The sequence below is a fragment of the Haematobia irritans genome, chromosome 4, assembly GCF_050003625.1.
Source record: "Haematobia irritans isolate KBUSLIRL chromosome 4, ASM5000362v1, whole genome shotgun sequence".
Classification (NCBI taxonomy): Eukaryota; Metazoa; Arthropoda; class Insecta; order Diptera; family Muscidae; genus Haematobia; species Haematobia irritans.
This window is the reverse complement of record NC_134400.1, coordinates 54,488,335-54,511,353: the sequence shown is the minus strand read 5'-3', so window position 1 is coordinate 54,511,353 and position 23,019 is coordinate 54,488,335. Positions and strand designations below refer to the sequence as shown.

At 35.0% G+C, this 23,019-nt stretch overlaps 1 protein-coding gene across 14 annotated transcripts in view; it reads left to right on the top strand.

The window, feature by feature from the left end:
- pHCl-1 (pH-sensitive chloride channel 1) overlaps positions 1-23,019 on the top strand; it is a 466,217-nt gene that overhangs the window by 359,779 nt on the left and 83,419 nt on the right. For 11 of the 14 annotated variants that reach the window (XM_075307944.1, XM_075307953.1, XM_075307955.1 and 8 more), the window contains 2 exons: positions 3,410-3,492; positions 3,610-3,747. In XM_075307944.1, coding sequence (XP_075164059.1) covers positions 3,410-3,492; positions 3,610-3,747 — 221 coding nt within the window. Of the gene's footprint in view, positions 1-3,409; positions 3,493-3,609; positions 3,748-13,519; positions 13,673-23,019 lie in introns of all 14 variants that reach the window. The other 3 variants (XM_075307951.1, XM_075307948.1, XM_075307942.1) reach the window with 1 other exon arrangement.

The following is a 23,019-nucleotide window of genomic DNA, read 5'->3' as shown; positions in this document are numbered from 1 at the left end:
GAAATGTCATGTAATGCTCAATGCTCATACAGAATTTTTAAATTATTCTTGAGGTTATAATCTGAACATATCACATACACGCATTTGCATACAAAACCAAGATGCAGAACTGCTCAATGCTTTCTTCTATATTTTATTTATACGCATGGCTCTATAAATACAATTGTGTAAATGCTTTTATTGGGTTGGATCTACCAGATGGAAGTAAATACACTGATGAATCTCAAATAGACATAGCGATATCTGAAGACAAAAGTTTTTTGTGTGTTCTTATTAAGTACGTTTTCATAGTAATACAATATCGATAAAAACATTTGTTTATTACCACATTTTTATTTATTTGTGAATTTTATATATGTGTGTGTTTTTGATTTTTTTTTTTCTGGTCCAAGCATTTCAAGTTCGACCCACCCTACTACACATTATGCAAATATATGTACGCATTTGTATTACTAATACACTTGGCTTTGCCATCCATGTATCTGACACTGAAATAAGTGGTGCTCTTTTTCTTCACTGCTGTCACAGTTCCTGCGTTCCATTCCAGAGATACTTGTGTATGAAATATGGAATTCGTGATCATGGGAAATGCATAGCTTTATTTCATTTTTCTTTTCCAATTCAAGAAGAAAAAAACTCAGATTTACTTAATGCGAGATGTAAATTTAGTTTTGTCGAAAGGAGAACAAATAAATATCACGTTTTAGAAAATATAAAGAGTAACATATTACAGAGTTAATGAAAACAGATTACCTTTTTGTAAGTAATGTCCGATTTGTCTATGTCGACTAAAGTGAGTTTTGGTCAAAATTCGTATGCCTATGGATACAAATATCTTTACACACGATTTAAATCTATATAGGTACAGTCTGACTAATATGAATTGCAACCAACTTCAGATTGCTATCATTTCTAAACCGCACATCTGATAGCTTGCCCGACAATAGAGTGAAAGAAAAAAAAACAAATTTTCTTCGATTTATTTGAAGTGTCCATAGAATGTTGAGGGACGATATACAGGAAACAAGTTTGTCATTCCGTTTGTAACACATCGAAATATCGATTTCCGACTATGTAAAGTATATATATGTTGTATTCTCGATCAGGGAGAAATTCTAAGATGATATGACAATGTCCGTCTGTCTGTCTGTTCTTCAGCAATGAAGCAATCGTGCTGAAATATTGCACAAACTCGTCTTTTGTCTGCAGGCAGGTCAAGTTCGAAGATGGGCTATATCGGTCCACGTTTTTGTATAGCCCCCATATTGACCGATCTTCCGACTTTATTTTTTGGGCTTGTAGAAACCGTGGTTTTTATCCAATTTGCATGAAATTGGAAATCTAGAAGTATTTTATGACCATAAAGAGGTGTGCCAAAAATGGGGGGTATCGGTCCATGTTTTGGTATAGCCCCCATATAGACTGATCTCCCGATTTTATTTCTTGGGCTTATAGAAACCGTAGCTTTTGTCCAATTCGCATGAAATTGGAAATCTTGAGGTATTTTAGGACCATAAAGAGGTGTGCCAAATATGGTGAGTATTAGTTCATGTTTTGGTATAGCCCCATATAGACCGATCTCCCGATTTTAAATATTATTCAATTTAACTTTTGAAATAGAATGCCCAAAGGACAATCTAGCCAACAAAAACGAGAGCAATCAGCCGAACTGGGAAATTCATCCACAATATCCCATCGTTCAACTATAAACCAACGAATCGCAAGATTCCGGAAGGAAAATCCAGCCGTCTGGTTTGCGCAATTGGATGTTCAGTTCGAAAATTATAACATATCAACGAAACGGTCCAAATACTTCACTGTATTGCCAGAGCTCGACCCAGAATTGCTGGCCACGCAAAAACAAAATTATTTCCTCCCAAACGAATTTGACAAGAAAAAATATCGTTTCCCATGCCTTTTGCTGTAAGGAATTTTATTTGGAAGAACAGTATACACTTCTTGTGATAAACGTTGATTTTTTACAGGACATGAAAACAATTCCATAACGACTAAGTCAAATTTCTTTAATAATCTGGCTAATTCCATCTTTCTAACTTCCACGAGGTTTATTTACTTCTTAGCACTATTTCTATAATACAAATAATATAGAAGAATTTATTCGAATTTATATACTTTTTTTTTTCCTACCTTTTGCCTAGACCTAGAATCGAAGCACGGACCATACAGTTTGTAAGCCAACACACTATCCGCTATAGCCATTAATGCAAAAGCAACGCCTACGAGCCGCTGTAAAGAAACTTTGTTTAACAGAAATATACCCTTTGTTGGCCACATTCCTCAAAATACAATCTCAAAATGTTCGCCAAATTTTCGAAAAGATGTTCGGCATTACATACTACTACATTAAATTCTTACTATGAAACTTTGAAATGTGTTTATTGAAGACTTAAAATCAGAAAAGAAGAGTGCTTGATATAAACGAAATGGTCTATGATTTTGGAAGAGAAATTATTTATTTTAAAATTAAAACTCTAACAAAAGAACAACGTTTTCGATACACGTTTTCCAAACGTCTTTTTGTTTTCTTTGCGTATAGTCAAATTTCAAGGAAATAAAATTAAAATTGTAGATTCTATGCTTTCAAGAAGTTACATAAGAAGATTGGTCTATACCCTGCCCAGAACCGATATTAACCAAATTCTCTAACCCATCTAAGAAAATAAGTTTGTGCCAAATTTCAGTACCATAGACGGTTGTTCTTAGACCATTTCAGAATATATGAATATACTTTGTATGCACCGAAAAAAAGTGAACTGTTTTATAGGAAGAATGAACTACCTCGCACGAAAATTGAACTAAATTTTACTTCATATTTTGAGATTTCCACAAAGCGTTGTTAAAACCAGGAAATTTTAATGCCCTGTTGTACTTTTTAATTGCAGTTCACGAAATTACATCATCTCATAGAAGAAAAAATTAACTAAAAGTAAAGAAGAAAATAATTGGGGCCAAATCATGACCATTTTAACCATACAGTAGTTCATTCTTACTATTTTTGAGAATCGTACGAAAATCGTCTTTTGCTTTAGTTCATGTTGAACTTATATGTACGTCATTGAACTTTATACTCACGTTAATTCATAAATTTTTTGAGACATACTTAAAAAAAGTAAGATTTCATTAAACTGTGGAATATTTCGATAAATATAATAAAATTTAACTACAAGCAAATAAATTTTTTTCAATACGGAAAACGGAAATTTTTTTCTGTGTGATCGGACATCGACTAATTTCGATGTGTTACAAACGGAATTACAAACATATTGTAACCCCAGCGTATAGTGTGTAAGGGTATAATATAGTCGATTCCTCTCGATTTGATCCCATTCTTATTTATTTCCTTTCTTGAACTTTAATTTAAATCTCTCCTATCTCTCCTTCTTTTCAGACGCCATTTGATCTTATCATGTCAGGGAAGTTTACACATTTTTCCATTTGATGATCCCAAGTGTACATTTTCAATGGAGAGTAGTAAGTCTTTGTCCCAATACAATGCTCAACGCTATGTTACGATGACTGTACTAACACGCCAATGCCGCTTCAACTAATTGCATACTTTTTTTAAAATTTCTCAAAATGTAATTACAGTTTCGTACGAAGAGCCCCAAATAAGGTACGTTTGGACGAACGGTGAGGTTACACTGCTCAAAAGTCCATCGTTAACTACTTTGAATGCGTATCTGATAAAGAATCAGACAACTGCCTGTGAGCAACACAGTTGGAGAGGTGAGTACCGGAGGCCAAAAACTATCCTCTTATTATTATTATTATTTATTTTTTTTTTTGCTGAATGTATTTTTGCTAATAGTTAATATTATATATTGAATAATTTTCTTTTTAATTAATTTATTTGTTAAGGACTTGGATTGAATAATAATTATAATGAATTGATAAGTACATATATCTCTTTTGTTGTAGAGCAGTATTCATATATTTTGATTGCCTATTGTTGTTTTAGTTGAAAGTACAAAAGAAAATCAAGGAATAATAGAAATTCATTTTGTCCCAAGTATATTTTTGCCTTATTCCAATTCTCTACCACATATTAACCGATTTACCTACAAGAATGTCAGTATATGTAGTTGCAGTTTCTTTTTTAGATCGAAAGAGTTTTTTTTTTTGTATTAGAATTAGAATTCCTCTGTTTGCCTAAGCGAAATATTTTATACGAAATTTATTGGTAGTTTATTTGTTTAGAAAAAAATTGTTTAGCTTAGCAGTTGCTATTTATTTTTTCTTTTTGAAAGTGGGTTCTTCAAAAACTATTTGTTCTATCTATTTTATCGTTTCAAAATAACACTAAAATATTTATTTGGTTTTGTTTTTTTATTGTCATTTCTCGAATATAATAATGACTGTACACTAGAATAGAGTAAGATAAGGTGGCTCATAATCTCGAAAGATTTTACCAAAACACAAAAACCATAAGGAAATCTTTGATATAAAATATTTATTAGGCCTTTTTCGATAAATATCAAAGGACCGAAACTTTGAGCCATTGCAAGAGTTTGTCTTTATCTTCTTTTTATTTCTTATTTTACTAACTATTCAATTGTTATTTCCATGTAAGCGTATAAACTACATTTTTATTTCTTTAATTATATTTATATATTTATGTTACAGAAAAATAATTATCTATTAATATTTCTATAAAGCCTATTTTATACTGAAGAAATCAGTTTCAAAAATATTAGCAAAGGGCTGGAAAATTGGAAACTCCTCCAGGAAAATATGAGGGGGTTTACTATAGAACATATATCTGTCTATCTGTTGAAATCATTCCAATTTCTGAAACGAAAGAAGATGTAATTGGGAGCAGGACTGTGGAGTCGAGCCATTTTAGCTCGTTATAGTCTCACGGAAGGCTTCTTTTTCTCCCACCTTTCCCATCACTAAGAGAATGGAGCCAGGCTTCCTAACGGGTCCAACTGCCACCTCTTACCCTCAAACTTCTCAAAACGTCCGCATAACTGTGCCCGGACCAAGGACTTTATAACGACGGCATCGGGGCGTTCCCCTGGCTCCGTTGTTCGTGATTTCCTCTTCGGTAGATGTCAACACTTCGTTCGATCTCTTCATAAGCTTCTTTCCTGGGTTTGTCTCTGCTGGGCTGGGTGCACTTCTCTTGTTCTTGGGGGTCTGAAGTATTGAATTAGCTGCCGCAAGATCCTCATGTATTCTTCTTCGTATACCGGCTTTCTTCTCCTGCTCTACCATCTTCCAGGTTTTCCGGTAGTTCACCGGTCACCGATAAAGTTCGTCTATCTACTTATGTTCCTTTGTCTAGTTATTGCGGCCTTGATCTTGCGTTAGTGTTAACTGACACTTAGCTAGGCCTTCTTTTTCTGATTTTCTCATTTTCTTAATGAACTCGTGTTTAAAACCCCTTGGATTGCTCGAAGTTTCGCTTTCCTTGGAGTTGCTTCTAAAGACCGATGCTAGCTCCTTAGCTCCTGCTTTCCCATCAGTCGAATTGTTAGTCGGGCATTCATTCGATATGGGTGCCAAATTTCGCCCGTTATCTGTGTCCGATAATGTAGTTGCCCTTTGAAGAGACCCTATGCACACAGCGAGGTCTTCGCGAGGGTTGACAAAAGATTACAACAGAAACTTATGTTCAGAGCCAGATTGGCCACTAATCTGGATGTCTTATCAACAAAACCTACATTGCCAACTTAATGGTTACGTGACACAGACCGTTCCCCAAGCCCTGTCAAAGGTTAACGGGATAGGGACAGTTATGACATTAGCCTGAAAGCCATTTCTGATTCATAGTACAAATCCTAGTCCATGTTCGTAGTTCCGTGTCAATACAATTCCTATATTCTCCGTGTTTGATTAGGTAGTTCACGGTGCACCTATCTATAGGGCACCCTTGTGGGAGGATGCCTGTTTAACTGGCGGCATCCGATCATCATTTCGCAAAGACGTCCTCAGATATAATTGCCCCTTTATAGAACGTTTAAGTTGTCCGGTAGTCCTCAGATATAAATGCCCATTTAAGCTACCGTGATGCAATGGTTAGCATACACGCCTTGCAAACATCTCTGAGTTGTTGCTGGTAACATCTCTGAGTTGTTAAAAGTTTCTGTAAGTGGTCTCACCGCCGTTTGAGCTAAACATAGAATCGGGCAGCACTCAGTGATAAAAAGAGAAATTCATCCCTGTGGTAACACAATGGATAATCTAAGTGAGCCTGAAATATCGGGCTGCCACTATAAATAACCTAATCTCGCACGTCCTCAGTCTTCGCCGCTCTTGGTTGGGGCTGCTTATTTTTCACAGCTGACCTTAAAGGTCGTCCGTCGATCCACCACATGCTGTCGCCGATGATAGCCCGAGCCCCACCATAGGTACATACCTTTAGATTAGAATCTTTAGTTATGTCACGAAAACAGGAATAGTGTAAATGAGTTCGAAATAAAGTGGACTGCTACTTAATTTAACATAACGTAATATAGCAAGCAGAATAATTAACGGATGTACTAGAACAGAATTTCACTACGCCCTCGGACCAAGAGAATAATAATCATAGTAAACACTCATCCTATGGTGCACGCAGAGAAGAAATATGATCACCTCAAACATGTGTCAAGAGCAAAATGTTATTTTTGCATGGTGACCATGTAACATGTTTGTCACTAAAATGTTATTTTCTCGTCAAATATAACCTGCTTGCCGAAATCAGATACATAATTTTCGAGAAAATAACTTGATTGCGAAAACCATGTTACAGGGTCACCACCCAAAAATAACATTTTGCTCTTAAAACATGTTTGAGGTGATCATATTCCTTCTCTGGGTGTGGAGATTCAATTTTTTTGGGCACCAAGCTAACTTTTTTTTCCAGGGAAACGTTACTTTTTCTCATAACAAATAAGGCGAATAAAGTAAACAGTTAAGTATATTTTATATTAAGCACATGGAAAACACTCGAAATCAGTTCTCAATTTTACAGCACCATAAACAAAGTTACTGTAATGGTTCTGCACAAATATTCCAAGCCGGAAATGTAACCAGAACAAATTGGCTTTTATCAATAATTTGAACAAAATATAACAAAAAATTAAAAGTAATTACATATATATTCTCAAATAAGTATGTAAAAAAATCAAATTGAAAGTTTGTAAAAGGATATTGATATATTTTAATTTACAAGGTTTGTACCACCAACCACATGTGTCTAACGTAATTTATTTGAATTTCTATCACCTAGTTAACTAACAAAATTTATAACCACTTATCTATAGAAAATATTACAACTATGAAAAAAATGTGGAATTTAAAAAATTAAGATGCCGAATGTTTGACGATTTGTAAATGATCACGATCCAATAGTTAAATGAATTGTAGATAATTGAGAACTGAAATCAAATGAAATGAAATTTTCAGCATTAACCGCATATTTCACTGAAGGATTAAATCACTAAACTCCTACATTGAATTATGTGATGAACATGAGGGCATAGAATTACTATTAAATACTTTCTAATAAACAGTACAGGAATAAGAATTATTTAGAGAGCTTTCTTTCTAGAAACAAATCATAAAAATGTTTGGCAGCTATATAACTGAAAATAACCACACTTATTTTGAAAGGTAAATCGTAACCATTAGAAAGATCCATTTCAAACTAATCTAAGTAGAGGAAAAACTTAAGAAAATGGCAATTGATATTGGTAGAAAACTTCCTTCAGTGTATAGAAAGATCGAAATCCCCTCCCCACCCCGAATGTAATGACTAATACTATTTATGTCAATTAGAAAACAAGTATATACGGCCGTAAATTCGGCAAGGCCGAATCTTATGTACCCTCCACCATGGATTGCGTAGAAGTAAGTAGGTAAGTCTACAAATAATTACGAATCGATATGGACTTTCGCACGGCACCCAGAGAGCTAGAATTGAAATATGGGGGGTCGCTTATATGAGGGCTATATACAATTTTGAACTTGATATGGACCAATTTTTGTGTGATTGGGGATCGATTTATCTGAGGGCTATATATAACTATAGACCGATATGGACCTAGTTAGGCATGGTTGTTAACGGCCATATACTAGCACAATGTACCAAATTTCAACTGACTCGGATTAAATGTGCTCCTCCAAGAGGCTCCAAAACCAAATCTCGGGATCGGTTTATATGCGGGGCTATATATGATTATGGACTGATATGGACCACTTTTGGCATGGTTGTTAAATATCATATACTACCACCGCGTACCAAATTTCACCCAGATCGGATAAATTTTGCTTCTCCTAAAGGCACCGGAGGTAAAATCTGGGGATCGGTTTATATGGGGGCTATATATAATTATGGACTGATATGAACCAATTCCTGCTTGGTTATTGGATACCATATAAAGGGTGATTTGTTAAGAGCTTGATAACTTTTTTTAAAAAAAAAAACGCATAAAATTTGCAAAATCTCATCGGTTCTTTATTTGAAACGTTAGATTGGTCCATGACATTTACTTTTTGAAGATAATTTCATTTAAATGTTGACCGCGGCTGCGTCTTAGGTGGTCCATTCGGAAAGTCCAATTTTGGGCAACTTTTTCGAGCATTTCGGCCGGAATAGCCCGAATTTCTTCGGAAATGTTGTCTTCCAAAGCTGGAATAGTTGCTGGCTTATTTCTGTAGACTTTAGGCTTGACGTAGCCCCACAAAAAATAGTCTAAAGGCGTCAAATCGCATGATCTTGGTGGCCAACTTACCGGTCCATTTCTTGAGATGAATTGTTCTCCGAAGTTTTCCCTCAAAATGGCCATAGAATCGCGAGCTGTGTGGCATGTAGCGCCATCTTGTTGAAACCACATGTCAACCAAGTTCAGTTCTTCCATTTTTGGCAACAAAAAGTTTGTTAGCATCGAACGATAGCGATCGCCATTCACCGTAACGTTGCGTCCAACAGCATCTTTGAAAAAATACGGTCCAATGATTCCACCAGCGTACAAACCACACCAAACAGTGCATTTTTCGGGATGCATGGGCAGTTCTTGAACGGCTTCTGGTTGCTCTTCACTCCAAATGCGGCAATTTTGCTTATTTACGTAGCCATTCAACCAGAAATGAGCCTCATCGCTGAACAAAATTTGTCGATAAAAAAGCGGATTTTCTGCCAACTTTTCTAGGGCCCATTCACTGAAAATTCGACGTTGTGGCAGATCGTTCGGCTTCAGTTCTTGCACGAGCTGTATTTTATACGGTTTTACACCAAGATCTCTGCGTAAAATCTTCCATGTGGTCGAATAACACAAACCCAATTGCTGCGAACGGCGACGAATCGACATTTCACGGTCTTCAGCAACACTCTCAGAAACAGACGCAATATTCTCTTCTGTACGCACTGTACGCATTCGTGTGGTTGGTTTAATGTCCAATAAAGTAAACTGAGTGCGAAACTTGGTCACAATCGCATTAATTGTTTGCTCACTTGGTCGATTATGTAGACCATAAATCGGACGTAAAGCGCGAAACACATTTCGAACCGAACACTGATTTTGGTAATAAAATTCAATGATTTGCAAGCGTTGCTCGTTAGTAAGTCTATTCATGATGAAATGTCAAAGCATACTGAGCATCTTTCTCTTTGACACCATGTCTGAAATCCCACGTGATCTGTCAAATACTAATGCATGAAAATCCTAACCTCAAAAGAATCACCCTTTACTAACACCACGTACCAAATTTCAACTGAATCAGATGAATTTTGGTCTTCCTCCGAAGGTCAAATCTGGTGATCGGTTTATATGTTGGCTATATATAATTATGGACCGATGTGGACCAATTTCTGCATGGTCATTAGATACCATATACTTACACCATGTACCAAATTTCAGCCTGATCGGATGAAATTTTCTTCTCGTAGAGACTCCGCAAGCCAAATCGGGGGATCGGTTTATATGGGGGCTATATATAATTATGGATCGATGTGGACCAATTTTTGCATAGTTGTTAGAGATCATATGCTGACACCATGTACCAAATTTCAGCCTGATCGGATGAAATTTGCTTCTCGTAGAGGGTCCGCATGCCAAATCTGGGGATCGGTTTATATGGGGGCTATATATAATTATGGATCGATGTGGACCAATTTTTGCATAGTTGTTAGAGATCATATGCTGACACCATATACCAAATTTCAGCCTGATCGGATCAAATTTGCTTCTCGTAGGGCTCCGCAAGCCAAATCGGGGGATCGGTTTATATGGGGGCTGTATATAATTATGGACCGATGTGGACCAATTTTTGCATGGTTGTTAGAGACCATATACTAACACCATGTACCAAATTTCAGCCGGATCGGATGAAACTTGCTTCTCTTAGAGGATTCGCAAACCAAATTTGGGGGTCCGTTTATATGGGGGCTATATGTAAAAGTGGACCGATATGGCCCATTTGCAATACCATCCGACCTACATCAATAACAACTACTTGTGCCAAGTTTCAAGTCGATATCTTGTTTCGTTCGGAAGTTAGTGTAATTTCAACAGACGGGCGGACGGACGGACATGCTCAGATCGACTCAGAATTTCACCACGACCCAGAATATATATACTTTATGGGGTCTTAGAGCAATATTTCGATGTGTTACAAACGGAATGACAAAGTTAATATACCCCCATCCTATGGTGGAGGGTATAAAAATACTTTCACTTAGAAAAAAGTAAAACTCATAGTTCATTCGAGAAGTAACGAATTTAATAGTACACTGTAGAAAATGTACCATACTACTCAGAATGTAATCTGCCCATGACCATATGCATCCCTCAAAGCCAATGGCTTACTAACGCATTATTCGTGTTATGATTTGGGCTCAGGGATTCATGGTTGGTTAAGAAGTTTGTTTTTAAGTTGTTTCCAACACGATGGCTGAAACTTTGGTGGACTTATCATTGAAACTAATAAAAAAGTTTCTTATTCCAGTGGAACTCTTCACTATTGTTAGCTAAAACTGCATGAATATAAAATAACTTTTCTCCTCTATACTACATACATAGGGTTTATTACGGCATTACAATTTAGCATTAGGAATCCTATTTGGTTTATGTAAGGATGCAATATTTCTATATACCTATAAATTAATATCGAATAATATTTTGAGCACCGATCATCTGAGACACCATTTGATATTGATTAGTCACCCATTTCAATAAGTTCAGTAACATGGTATAAATATTTGATTTTTCCCAAGAAACTCATCTAAAACAAATATGCCAAAGATCAATTAAGTAAGACAGAGCTATATGTAACTCTGAGCTAGAACAGATCATACATCTGAATTTGAAGTTTAAGTTTAAATGACCAAATTTCAAAAACTCGTGTGATACTCACGTATTGAAGCTATATCGAATTGAATGAATTTTGCAGTATTATTGCCAATTTTGGGAAAATCGGGTGATACATATGCAGGGTATTGCAACTTCAACTTGCTACTCCATATTGCTATCATTTCTACGGAACGGATGCATCAATTATTGAAAAATCAGCTTGGTCTAAAGTTCCAAAAAGTTCCAGACCTCGCCGATGCACAAGAAAGTTGTAAGGAGTTAGGTTAGTTTAGGCTTGCATGAAAAAGGCCAGTTTATTTAATTTTCTCCGAAAAGCTATTCCGAATTAAGCAGTTCGTGAACAAACAAAATGACGGAGTTTTCTTACCAAACCGTCAACTGAAAATTTGCATCTTCGATTGGCCACCAAAACTCAACCTCCGCCGATGATAATGGTGTGGGCCGCTGTAATGGTCGATGGTCGCTTCCCAAAGGCAAACATTTCGACCTGTGGGAATGCTCTTCTTGAGATGATTGCCTATTCCCGCAAAATACCGGTGATCAACTTTCGTGTAGCGTGTGATGGCATTGTAAGCCAATTGAAGGCCATATTTCTTGCCAAATCGAACAAATCAAAGCTGAAGCAGAACCTCCATTATTAAAGGCTGTAGCACGATAACAACAGACGGACATAGTTAGATCTTCTCCCCTTTATATAATAGGGACTCGATATTTCGATGTGTTACAAATAAAATGACCTACTTATTGTACCCCCCATCAATTTTCTATGGCGGGGAATATACAATTTTTAACGAAATTAGATTTAAAGTAAATGTAGCCTTGCACATATCATGATTTTGTTAACAAAGAGTAGAAACAAATTTTAACTGACTTTGAAAATAAATTCAATTAAAAAAATTAATGGATTTAATAATTTGCTTAATTAACACAAATATCAATCACAGAAATTAATTGGACTAATTAGTATTTTAATTGGAGTCGGTATTTATAAATATAATTTCCGTGATTCAAAAAATATTACAATTAAATACTTATTGGATAAATTAGTTTCAATAATACTAGTTTACATTGGAAATGTACACTTGATGAGAGTCGACTTTTATGAATTTTGATCTGCTGAATTCGAAAAAAACTGTTTAAAATTTTTTATGGATCAGTTTTTGATATATCCCGTTATTTTTAGTTTTTCGCTCTTTTTTCACTAAACAAATTATATCTCGAGTTAGAAATGTTCGATTATATCGTTGGTTCTTAAATGAAAGATATTAAGATGACGAATAATCGTGTATAATTGGATCTGTGATAAGTTAAGTGGTTCAAAAAATATCGATGCGAAAAGGCCGCATTTTACAAAAAATCGTATTTTACAATGGAACTTTTCCGCCAGAAATATATAAACCATTAAAAAAATCGGACATTTCTTACTCGAGATATAATTTGTTTAGTGAGAATAGAGCGAAATATTAAAAATAACGGGATATCTCAAAAACTGTTCCATAATTTTTTTTAATTTTTCGAATTCTGCAGATCAAAATACATAAAAAGTTGCCTTTCATCAAGTGTACATGAATTTTTTTTTTTTTTGTAAACTAGTGTAAAGAAACAACTAATTAAATCGATTAATTTATTAATTGAATATATTTTTATATATTATTAAAACAAAACAAAAAAAAAACAATATATTTTCTTTGTCATAGATTTGTTAAAGTATTACTAGCCTGTTATGTTAAGGATTCCCATTACTTAAACATTAATTTATCATTAAAAAGATTTGAATAATAATTGATTAACAACAAAAGGTTAACAAAAGTCCGGACTTTTAAAAATCCCTAAACCAAAACTGGAATTATTAAAAACAAATCTAATTTAGAGCCACCTTATCCACTTAAAGTTGCAGTCATAAAATAAAATGTATATTAAAATGCTAAAAACCACTGTGTTCTTTTTGCTATGAATATTCTATATAATTTCTAAAATCGAGGTAAAATATGCTCTTAATTACACTAATTAGTTTTGTTGGCCTATTATCAACTGTTGTAATAAATATGCAAAGTGAACGCGTTGTTTTTTTCTTTAAATTCTATTTTCTATTCTGAAATATAGTCAAACCTAAAAAAAAACAAACATATAAAATAACAAAAAAGACAAAAAGCAAAAGAAACAAATCTTTAAAACAATTTTCATATTTTACAATTCTGAAGGGAACTACAGCTGTCTCAGAGTTGATTTAATATTTACCAGAGATCGAGCGTTCTATTTCACCACCGTTTTTATACCTGGCATAATATTGGTGACGTCATCGTTTATAACATTCTGGTTAGAATGGAATGCAGTACCGGCTAGATCAATGATAGGTAACAACCATCACCCGTTTTATTCCCCCATTCAATTCAGCAGCAAACAAATCAAACAATTGCTTATCAAATCAAATCGAATCAAACAAAATGACTGTAGTCAAAAAAAAATCCCATACTCGAATATACAAAGACACCAACATAAAATTTTCCAAAAAAAAGGTTAAACTTCCACTTCCCACCCTCCACATCATTACAATCATTTTAAGAAAATCGATAAAAAAAAGACACAATCATGATACAAGGGAAATATTTTCCCACTTTTCCTTTTTGGAATTTTCAGTTTCATTTAAGAATTTTTATTTCTTAGTTATCCAATTATGCTATAGCAAAAAATTCCATATCAAAAAGCCTTCAATCCTTGGTTTAAGTTCAAATTCATATTGGTTTGGCTATGCTTTCTTCACATTTATCTAAGAGTTTTTTTTTCTTTGATCATACATTTGAGACACCTTCAACATAACATGACTTTTAGTTTTAATTTTTGTTTTAGTTTGTTTACAAGTATTTAGGTCTTACTATGTTGCCCCTATTAAAGTAGTCTGTCCAAAAATTCCTAGCCATGAATATGGGAAGATATTATGTAGTTCTCATATCCTCCTTCCCCCAGCCTCACAAAGTCCATATGAAGAAAAAATCCTTGAAGTTTCACCACTTAACCAATTTTTGTTACAATTAGTCATTAATTCTTCTCTCTCTCGCTCTCTCTCTATATTCTTTTTTAATTTCTAAACATATTCACCCATAGACTTTCAGTTTGATTTGTATTCGATAAAATCCATTTTTACAATATCACCAGATTTCAAATTCAATTGCCCAGGTTAAACTCCTTAGTATTTCATATCTTGATGTGATAAAAAAAAAACAGAAAATCACTGCAATTTCTCTTTTGTAGTTCTATTAATAGTTGTTGTTTTTGCATGAACCCCCCCTTAGAAATATTCGATATAGATGTTATCCTTATTTTTTTTTTTTTTTGTTCGTTTCATACAATCGGAATATTCAAATGCAAATGAACTCTCATAATGTAACAGAACCCAGTTTAAGTGATACGAAGCGAAGAATTGTTGCCAGATATTAGAATCATTGCACAATGGGCTATGATAACTCACAAATATGATATTCGAATTTAGTTGATCTTAACATACGTTGTCATAATGGTAAAAAACTGATTCCATTAGAATGTCATAATATCAGCTTAATTTGTTTTTGATTTGCAATCCTAAAGTCAACCATGAGATAATACAAAACACCGACTCTCATATATCATTCACAAAGGCTTCGAAACTGAACTTCTACTATATCTCTTATTTCTTAATAAGCGGATCTTTATTTTTGGTAATCTTGGATATAACAGTTTGCTGGAGTATATAAGAATCGGATAAGTAAAATCAAGAAATCATCACATATAAATTGGAGCTATATCCAATAAAAAATCATCGCACATTGGGTTGAAATTTGAAAAAAATATATATCAATTAAAAAGTTATTTCTCAAACCTCTTACCACAAGCATATGAAGAGAATAGATGTCTGTATCTCTTTTTAAGAAGGCAGAGAGGTTATTTTCCAAATTGAAAATGTTGAATATTTGAGTTTCTACACGCAAAGAAAAAAGAGTTTTTTGAATTTTAAAATTTTAAATTTTTATCACCAAAACAATTCGTTTGTTACAAAATTTTTATTTTTTCAATAAAACAAATTATTTTTGAACTAACAACACAGTCCATTTCGTTTATATCAAGCACTGTTATTTTCTGACTTTAAGTCTTTAATAAGACTCATTTTACAGTTTCATAGTATAAATTTAATAAAGATGTTGTATAATGTTGAACATCTTTTCGGAATCTTCCGAACATATCTGCAATATATGTTAAAAAACAACAAAAAACTTTTTGGTGTTGCTCGAAGCAGGGATCGAACCCAGGACCCTTGATATGCAAGGCGGACGTACCAACCACTGCTCCACGGTGCCCTACTAAATGTATGTTTCTATTAAATAAGATTTTTTTAATCGACTCGTGGGATCCACAAACTATGCTGTATAAATATAACTTATAACGATAATTGTCTATTGATGACAATAGCGTCTACGCAGCCCAGGGGATAGTGTTTTGGCTTAAAAATTGCATGGTCCGCGGTTCGATTCTCCGTCCAGGCGAAAGGTAAAATTTTAAAAATATATAAAATCGAATAATTTCTTCTACATTGTTTGTATTACAGAAAAAGGTGCTAAGAACTAAAAAACCTCTTGGAAGTGAGAAAGATGTGAGGGGAAATGCAATTAGCCAGAAAATATTGTTTTTTTTTTTTTTTTTTTGAGTTGGTCTTTGTGAAATTGTTTTTACATCCTGGCAAAGAATAAACGTATATCACGAAATGTATATACTTTTATTCCAAATGAACGTCCTTACACCGAAAAGGAAATGAGAAACGATCTTTGTTTGTCTAAAATTTCGTTTGTGAGGACAGAATTATTTTTTTTTGCGTGTAGACCAAGAAAAAAAAATTGTAAACTAATTGAAGTTCCAATTGAAAATGATGTACGATCCCACAACAATTTTAAAATTATATGAAAAAAAAATCACTACGGTGTTTAAAATTAACACTGGTCAATCGTAAACGGTTTTTATAAACCGTTGGATAATCGTGACATTACTGGATGTTTCGAATCGATTAACCATTTTGTTAACAAAACAATTTTAGTAGTTCAATGAACTTTTTATATCCACCCACATAGAATTGTAATGGGGTTTTAATAATTTTGTCATTCCGCTTGTAACACATCGAAATATCGATTTCCGACTATAAAGGGTGATTTGTTAAGAGCTTGATAACTTTTTTTTTTAAAAAACGCCTAAAATTTGCAAAATCTCATCGGTTCTTTATTTGAAACGTTAGATTGGTCCATGACATTTACTTTTTGAAGATAATTTCATTTAAATGTTGACCGCGGCTGCGTCTTAGGTGGTCCATTCGGAAAGTCCAATTTTGGGCAACTTTTTCGAGCATTTCGGCCGGAATAGCCCGAATTTCTTCGGAAATGTTGTCTTCCAAAGCTGGAATAGTTGCTGGCTTATTTCTGTAGACTTTAGACTTGACGTAGCCCCACAAAAAATAGTCTAAAGGCGTCAAATCGCATGATCTTGGTGGCCAACTTACCGGTCCATTTCTTGAGATGAATTGTTCTCCGAAGTTTTCCCTCAAAATGGCCATAGAATCGCGAGCTGTGTGGCATGTAGCGCCATCTTGTTGAAACCACATGTCAACCAAGTTCAGTTCTTCCATTTTTGGCAACAAAAAGTTTGTTAGCATCGAACGATAGCGATCGCCATTCACCGTAACGTTGCGTCCAACAGCATCTTTGAAAAAATACGGTCCAATGATTCCACCAGCGTACAAACCACACCAAACAGTGCATTTTTCGGGATGCATGGGCAGTTCTTGAACGGCTTCTGGTTGCTCTTCACTCCAAATGCGGCAATTTTGCTTATTTACGTAGCCATTCAACCAGAAATGAGCCTCATCGCTGAACAAAATTTGTCGATAAAAAAGCGGATTTTCTGCCACTGATTTTGGTAATAAAATTCAATGATTTGCAAGCGTTGCTCGTTAGTAAGTCTATTCATGATGAAATGTCAAAGCATACTGAGCATCTTTCTCTTTGACACCATGTCTGAAATCCCACGTGATCTGTCAAATACTAATGCATGAAAATCCTAACCTCAAAAGAATCACCCTTTATAAAGTATATATGTTATTGATCGGTTAGGCATTCTTAAAACGATTTAATCATGTCCGTCTGTCTGTTTTAATCACGCTGCAGCCTTCAATAATGGCACTGTTGTCCTCAAATTTGGCACAGATTCGTTTTTATACCCACCACCATAGACTGGTGACGGGAGTATAATAAGTTTGTCATTCCGTTTGTAACACATTAAAATATCGTATATATATATTCTTGATCAGGGAGAAATTCTAAGACAATATAGCAATAGTTTTTATCCAATTTGCCTGAAATTTGAAATCAATAGGTGTTGTAGGACCACAAATACGCGTGTCGAAAGTTGCGTGTAGTGGACCTTGTTTTGGTATATCCCCCATATAGACCTATCTCCCGATTTTACTTCTTGGGCTTCTAGAATCCGTAGTTTTTATCCAAGTTTGAAATCTACATCCAGATTTCAAACTTGGATAATAGGACAATAAAAAGGTGTGCCAAGAATGGTGAGTATCGGTTCATGTGTTGGCATAGCCTCCATATAGACCGATTTCCCGATTTTATTTCTAGGGCTTCTAGAATCCGTAGTTTTTATCCAATTTGCCTGAAATTGGAAATCTAGAGGTATTTTAGGACCACAAAGAGGTGTGCCACAAATGGTGAGTATCGGTCCATGTTTTGGTATAGCCCCCTATATACCGACCTCCCGATTTTACTTCTTGGACTTCTATAAACCGTAGTTTTTATCCAATTTGCCTAAAATTGGAAATCTGGAAGTATTGTAGGACCACAAATACGTGTGCCGAAAGTGGCGTGTAGTGGACCTTGTTTTAGTATATCCCCCCTATAGACCGATCTTTTGACTTTATTTCTTGGGCTTATAGAAACCGTAGTTTTTATCAAATTTGCACGAAATTTCCAATCTAGAATTATTTTACGACCATAACGAGGTACATATCGGTCAATCTTTTCGTATAGCCCCCATATACCCCGATCCCCGATTTTACTTTTTGTTGTCCAATTTGCCTGAAATTGAAAATCTGGAGGTTTTTCAGGACTATAAATAGGTGTGCAAGAAAAGATTTTATTGTTTGAGATTCTTGAAACCGTAGTTTTTATCCAATTAGCCTGAAATTTGAAATCTAAAAGTATTTTAGGACCATACAGAGGTGTGCCGAAAACGGTGAGTATCGGTCCATGTTTTAGTATCGCTCCATAAGACCGATCTCCCGATTTAACTTTTTGGGTTTCTGGAAATCGTAGTTTTTATTCGATTTGCCTGAAATTGTAAATATACCGGTGTTTTAGACTCAAAAAAATGTGTATCGGATTCAGTTTTTATCGGTCCATTTGGTAGGCCTCTATATAGACTGATTTCACTTCTTGAGGTTATAGAAGGCGCACTGATTATAAAAATTGCTTGAAACTGGATGCAAAATTTCCAGATTTTACTTCTCGTAATCATTGGGGGTGAAAATCTACTGGTTTTAGATTTCAAATCAAGGCGTTATTTCATAATTTTTTTGCACATGTTAATGATTCCTCTAAAGTTCAAGTTCAAAATCCAGAATCTGATATAGTCTTCATAGGTAAAATATTTAAATGTATCTTCGGGAAGTGTACTTGTTGAACTGCTCTGCTTGGGAGAATACCTGTCATCAAACCCCCCTGAAATTTCAAAGGTAACTATAAAATTTGATTCAAGGCGGTGGCTATTTAAGATTCGTCCCGGCCGAACTTACTGCTCTATATACTTGTTTTATTTACAGGCATGTTAAGTTTGGAGGTGGGCTGATCGATCTAGGTTTACATATATATTCCCCAGCGCTATGAAATGAAACTAAATGAAGCAGGCATACAAAACAATTATAATGAAAACAACAACACCAAATTTTTTTGGTTTTATTTTGGGGAGTAACTTAATTTTATTTTTGGGTCCTTCTCCATTATGAAAATAAACTCCAATATTTCAAATGAGAATAAATCTCAAATTTCCTTCTTTAGATTATGATTCTTTTTCAAGTGGGCCTATTTTCGTATTCTGGGATTTGAAAATGAAAGCAACTTTTCACACCTTTGTCGTTCTGAATATCATTGTCTCGTATCAGAGTATGTTTTTGCGTAGACGGCCTTCGGTTGGGATTTAAGACAGAGTCCAAAGTGGGCTAACGCGATTCCAAATAGATTCGTATTTAGTAAGATATACTTAATTTTTTTCTTAAAACTTCATATTTTAGGGTTTTTCATATCATAGGGTTCATTTCATCAAAATAGAAAGTGAAAGTTATTTTTGGGTCGATGTTCATGCTTTAGCTACATTTTGTTGCAGTTCATTTTCATGGGACTCATATTCATTATGCAGCGTCGGCGCACATGTATGACCCTGCTTCATTTGGGTTTTGCGGCTCATTTTCCTGGGGCCCATTTTCCTACCGCCATAGTCCCCATATAGATCAATGATTTGACTTTTAGCTTTCTACAATCAGCAATTTTTATCCCATTTTCCTGAAAATTGATACCTAGAGGTTTTCTAAGTCTGTGGTTCTTAGTAGCTTTTCTTATTATGGTGTGTATCGGTCTGTAGTTTATCATAACTCCATTTTATGATAAAGCCACCATATAACAGGTTGGCTGATAAGTCCCCGGTCTAACAAAGAAAAAATTCGTTTTTATTATTCAACATAGTTCCCTTCAAGAGCAATACAACGATTATAACGACCTTCCAATTTTTTGATACCATTTTGGCAGTACTCCCTCGGTTTTGCCTCAAAATAGGTCTCAGTTTCGGCGATCACCTCTTCATTGCAGCCAAATTTTTTCCCTGCGAGCATCCTTTTGAGGTCTGAGAACAAGAAAAAGTCGCTGGGGGCCAGATCTGGCGAATAGGGTGGGTGGGGAAACAATTTGAAGCCCAATTCATGAATTTTTGCCATCGATCTCAATGACTTGTGGCACGGTGCGTTGTCTTGGTTGAACAACACTTTTTTCTTCTTCATATGGGGCCGTTTTGCCGCGATTTCGACCTTCAAACGCTCCAATAACGCCATATAATAGTCACTGTTGATGGTTTTTCTCTTCTCAAGATAATCGATAAAAATTATTCCATGCGCATCCCAAAAAACAGAGGCCATTACTTTGCCAGCGGACTTTTGAGTCTTTCCACGCTTCGGAGACGGTTCACCTGTCGGAGACGCTGTCCACTCAGCCGACTGTCGATTGGACTCAGGAGTGTAGTGATGGAGCTATGTTTTATCCATTGTCACATATCGACGGAAAAACTCGGGTGTATTACGAGTTAACAGCAGCAAACACCGCTCAGAATCATCAACACGTTGTTGTTTTTGGTCAAATGTGAGCTCGCGCGGCACCCATTTTGCACAGAGCTTCCGCATATCCAAATATTGATGAATGATATGACCAACACGTTCCTTTGATATCTTTAAGGCCTCTGCTATCTCCATCAACTTCATTTTACGGTCATTCAAAATCATTTTGTGGATTTTTTTGATGTTTTCGTCGGTAACCACCTCTTTCGGGCATCCACTGCGTTCACCGTCCTCCGTGCTCATTTCACCACGCTTGAATTTTGCATACCAATCAATTATTGTTGATTTCCCTGGGGCAGAGTCCGGAAACTCATTATCAAGCCAAGCTTTTGCTTCACCCGTATTTTTTCCCTTCGGAAAACAGTATTTTATCAAAGCACGAAGTTCCTTTTTTTCCATTTTTTCACAATAACAAAAGTTGCTTCACAAAAGACGCTCTATCTCACAAACTAATTGACTTACAGACGTCAAATTTTGACTCGAATCATTTGAAGGTTGGTACTATATAAAAATAATATGCATTTAATACTAGCGACGCCGACTATGTGTCAGACCGGGGACTTATCAGCCAACCTGTTAGGTCAATTTTCCGATTTCAATTCTTGATGGGATAGAATGCACACTGATCATACAAACTGGCCGAAACTAAACAGTCCCCATCTAATCCGACATTTTGGAGACTCTTGAAATGTAAATATCTAATTGGGTTGAAATTTGGTACGTAGTATAATAATATTCCTTCTAACAAATTGGTCCATATCGGCCCATACTTATATATAGCCCCAATATAACCCGATCCCAAAATCTGATTTCCAAAGTTACTTGGACGAGCCAATTTCAACGAATCCGGTTGATATTTGGTACGTGATGTTAGTATATGCCCTCTAACACACATGCCAAATTGGTCAATATCGGTTCAAAATTGTATATAGCCCCATATGTGATTATTAGCTTTATGATTTAGCAAATTTTGTAACGGAACTTGCGTCGAAGAATCAGTTACATTAAGACACCCAGGACGACATTTTATTTTATATAGCTATTATTAATGATATGGTAGATATTGCAGATTTACCCAAATTTCTCATTTGTTACCATTGTTGTGTCCAGATGTTTCAACTGAACAAAGTAATCTACTTCATTATATTTCCCTGCACAATTATTTTACTTTTTTCTTCAAGTGGGCATGGTAGACTTCTCTCTTTTCAATGTCTTTGCATTATTATTACAGCACTGGGAGTTGTTTTCTATGCAATATTGAATAATTTTTGCGTTTCGATTTTAATACCAATATTATAATGGGGTACCTTCATTAGCACTTATAAGCAAACTTATGTTTGCAAGAAAGACAACACCTCAACCTTTCTAACGCAGTATAGAACTCTACCAATCCGTTCCAATATAGTAAGTTCTACTCCAGGCAACATGGGACATACATTAAATTAAGCAAAGAAAAATATGCTTTTTGTCACACATTTTTCTTAAACAACCAAACAATATTTACAATCGCTGTTAATTTTTACTAAAAGTACATACCTAAACTTAAATTTTACATTTCAAATTAAGTATATAACTTTAAAAACTTTTGTTTACCAGCAAAATCTCTAAAGCACCTTGCTAAACTATGAATTCAAGAAAAAAATCAATAACAAAGAGTTGCCACATCGTCGGCCTGAAACGGCCAAATGGGTTCCCATATTGTTTTACCATTTTGGATTTGTTTTTGGTAATGTGTTGTCAACTTTTGTTTAATTTTCACAATTTCAAAAATTGATTTTATGCGTGAGATTTCGGTCATTTGGCCCAATGTGGGACGTACGAAAAACCAGCCACTTTAAGTAAGATTTATATATAAAAAGAAAACGAATACGCAAAATCAAAATTGTAAAAAAAAAAAAACAAGTATATATGGCCGTAAGTTCGGCCAGGCCGAATCTTATGTACCCTCCGGCATGGATAGCGTGGAAACTTCTACGAAAGACTGTCATCCAGAATCGAATTACATGGGTTGTGGTATCTTAAATTGTTTTCTAAATTGTGAGTTAGTCCACACGTGGTATATATTAGACAAAAAAGGTATGTATAGGTAAGTGTACAAATAATTGCGAAACGATATGGACTTTTGCACGGTAAGTAGAGAGCCAGAATTGAAATATGGGGGGTCGCTTATATGGGGACTATATACAATTATGAACTCGATATGGACCAATTTTTGTGTGATTGGGGATCGATTTATCTGAGGGATATATATAACTATAGACCGATATGGACCTAGTTAGGCATGGTTATTAACGGCCATAT